We start from the raw sequence: 1,489 nt of genomic DNA, 5'->3' as shown, positions 1-1,489 counted from the left end.
TTCCGAGTCTACAACAATATCAAATTCGAAATTGAACACGCCAAAAACATCCCCGCTCTAAACCGTAAGCCTGATATCCGTATCATGGTTTACGGTGCACCATATGAGATGCGGAATGATGTAATTTTAACAAAATTACAAGCATTCTGCACCTCACTTAGAATCAAAAGAAACACATTTTCTCGCCACCCAAATATAGATACTGGAGTGAGATTTGTCTTCACACAAGAGATAAAAAAACCAATCCCCTCCAGTATCTTGATCGATAACCACAAGCTGGGTATCAAATACGAAAACCAGCCCAAGACGATCCAGAAGTGTTTCTTGTGTGGCGGTGAGAGCCACTTGGCAAAAGACTGCCCTAAACCACCACGTGTCCCTGACCCAATGCCAGCTGCCCAAAAACAAAAATCAGCAGTTGGCAAAAAAAATTCGCAAACATATGCGGATAAAGTCAGGGGAAGCAATACAAGTCTCTCTGAAATTGCCATTGAGAGCTCCCAAGAATTTTCCTCCAAACCAGAACCAAAACCTAAGTCCAACCTAACAGAAAGCCTCGGCATCGGAGATAGAACAGAAGCTCTGATGGCCGAAATCCAACAAATTAGAAACGAATACGAGGATCAAATCACCGCCGAACCGGAAAGGGCAACCTCTACTCCCGTCCCCGACATCGATGTTGAGCTCCCCTCAGGTTGGGACGAGCTCAACATCGACGATTACGATAGAAGTAGAGAGGAGATTGATCTTAGAACAGCAGCAGAGAGTCTGCAAAGATCTATAAACCGGGCGTCAGAAACCCTCAGCCAATCCACAGGCAATAATACCACCTTTAAAACCCCGGCAAAAACCTCCACAAAACGACCTATAACAAGCCCTTTTGAAGATAACCTAGAGAAGAAAAACCGAATAGAAGACCCTAGAAAGACTACCCAGAGATCTATCTCACGAGATAGAACTGTGGGTAGTCAAGACTCTAGGGTCAGTAGATACGATGCCGGTAAAGTTCAGAAAGACCGGCAGAGATCATCCTCACACAGTAGAAGTGTCAAGAACTAATTTTTAGGTTAAAATATCAAAATATTGTTTTACTATTTGAAATCTATCTTATATCCCTTTTTAAATTTATATCATGATTATATCCACTTTAAATATTCATCGCGGCTTTGACACGAAAAAACATCAAATTCTAGACTTTTTTAAATTAAACGATTTTGCATGTTTACAGGAAGTTGGAATTATTACTGATCAAAATTCTTCAGATATTTCTACTATCTCAAAATTTAACATAGTTTTCTCCAACGGCCCTAATCTCAGCACGGCAGGTGTCGCCACACTTTATTCAAAAGATTTCAAATTAGTCCGTACCTATACTATTCCAAAATTAACTGGTCGCTTTTTGCACTTAGTTCTTACCGGTAATGACGTCACGTTTCATATCATCAATGTATATGGCGTGAACGAACATAAAGAAAAAAGGTGATTTCTA

At 40.4% G+C, this 1,489-nt stretch overlaps 1 protein-coding gene across 1 annotated transcript; it reads left to right on the top strand.

Annotated features, from left to right (window-relative positions):
* Positions 1-84: 84 nt before the first annotated feature.
* On the top strand, positions 85-1,059 carry LOTGIDRAFT_176588 (hypothetical protein; the record flags this gene model as incomplete). The annotated part of the gene is made up of 1 exon (XM_009054490.1): positions 85-1,059. The coding sequence occupies one exon, from the start codon at positions 85-87 to the stop codon at positions 1,057-1,059; it is 975 nt and encodes a 324-aa protein (XP_009052738.1).
* Between the last annotated feature and the right edge of the window lie 430 nt (positions 1,060-1,489).

The sequence above is a fragment of the Lottia gigantea genome (assembly GCF_000327385.1).
Source record: "Lottia gigantea unplaced genomic scaffold LOTGIsca_2197, whole genome shotgun sequence".
NCBI lineage: Eukaryota > Metazoa > Mollusca > Gastropoda > Lottiidae > Lottia > Lottia gigantea.
The sequence above is the reverse complement of the archived record's forward strand: the minus strand, read 5'-3'. Positions and strand labels throughout refer to the sequence as shown.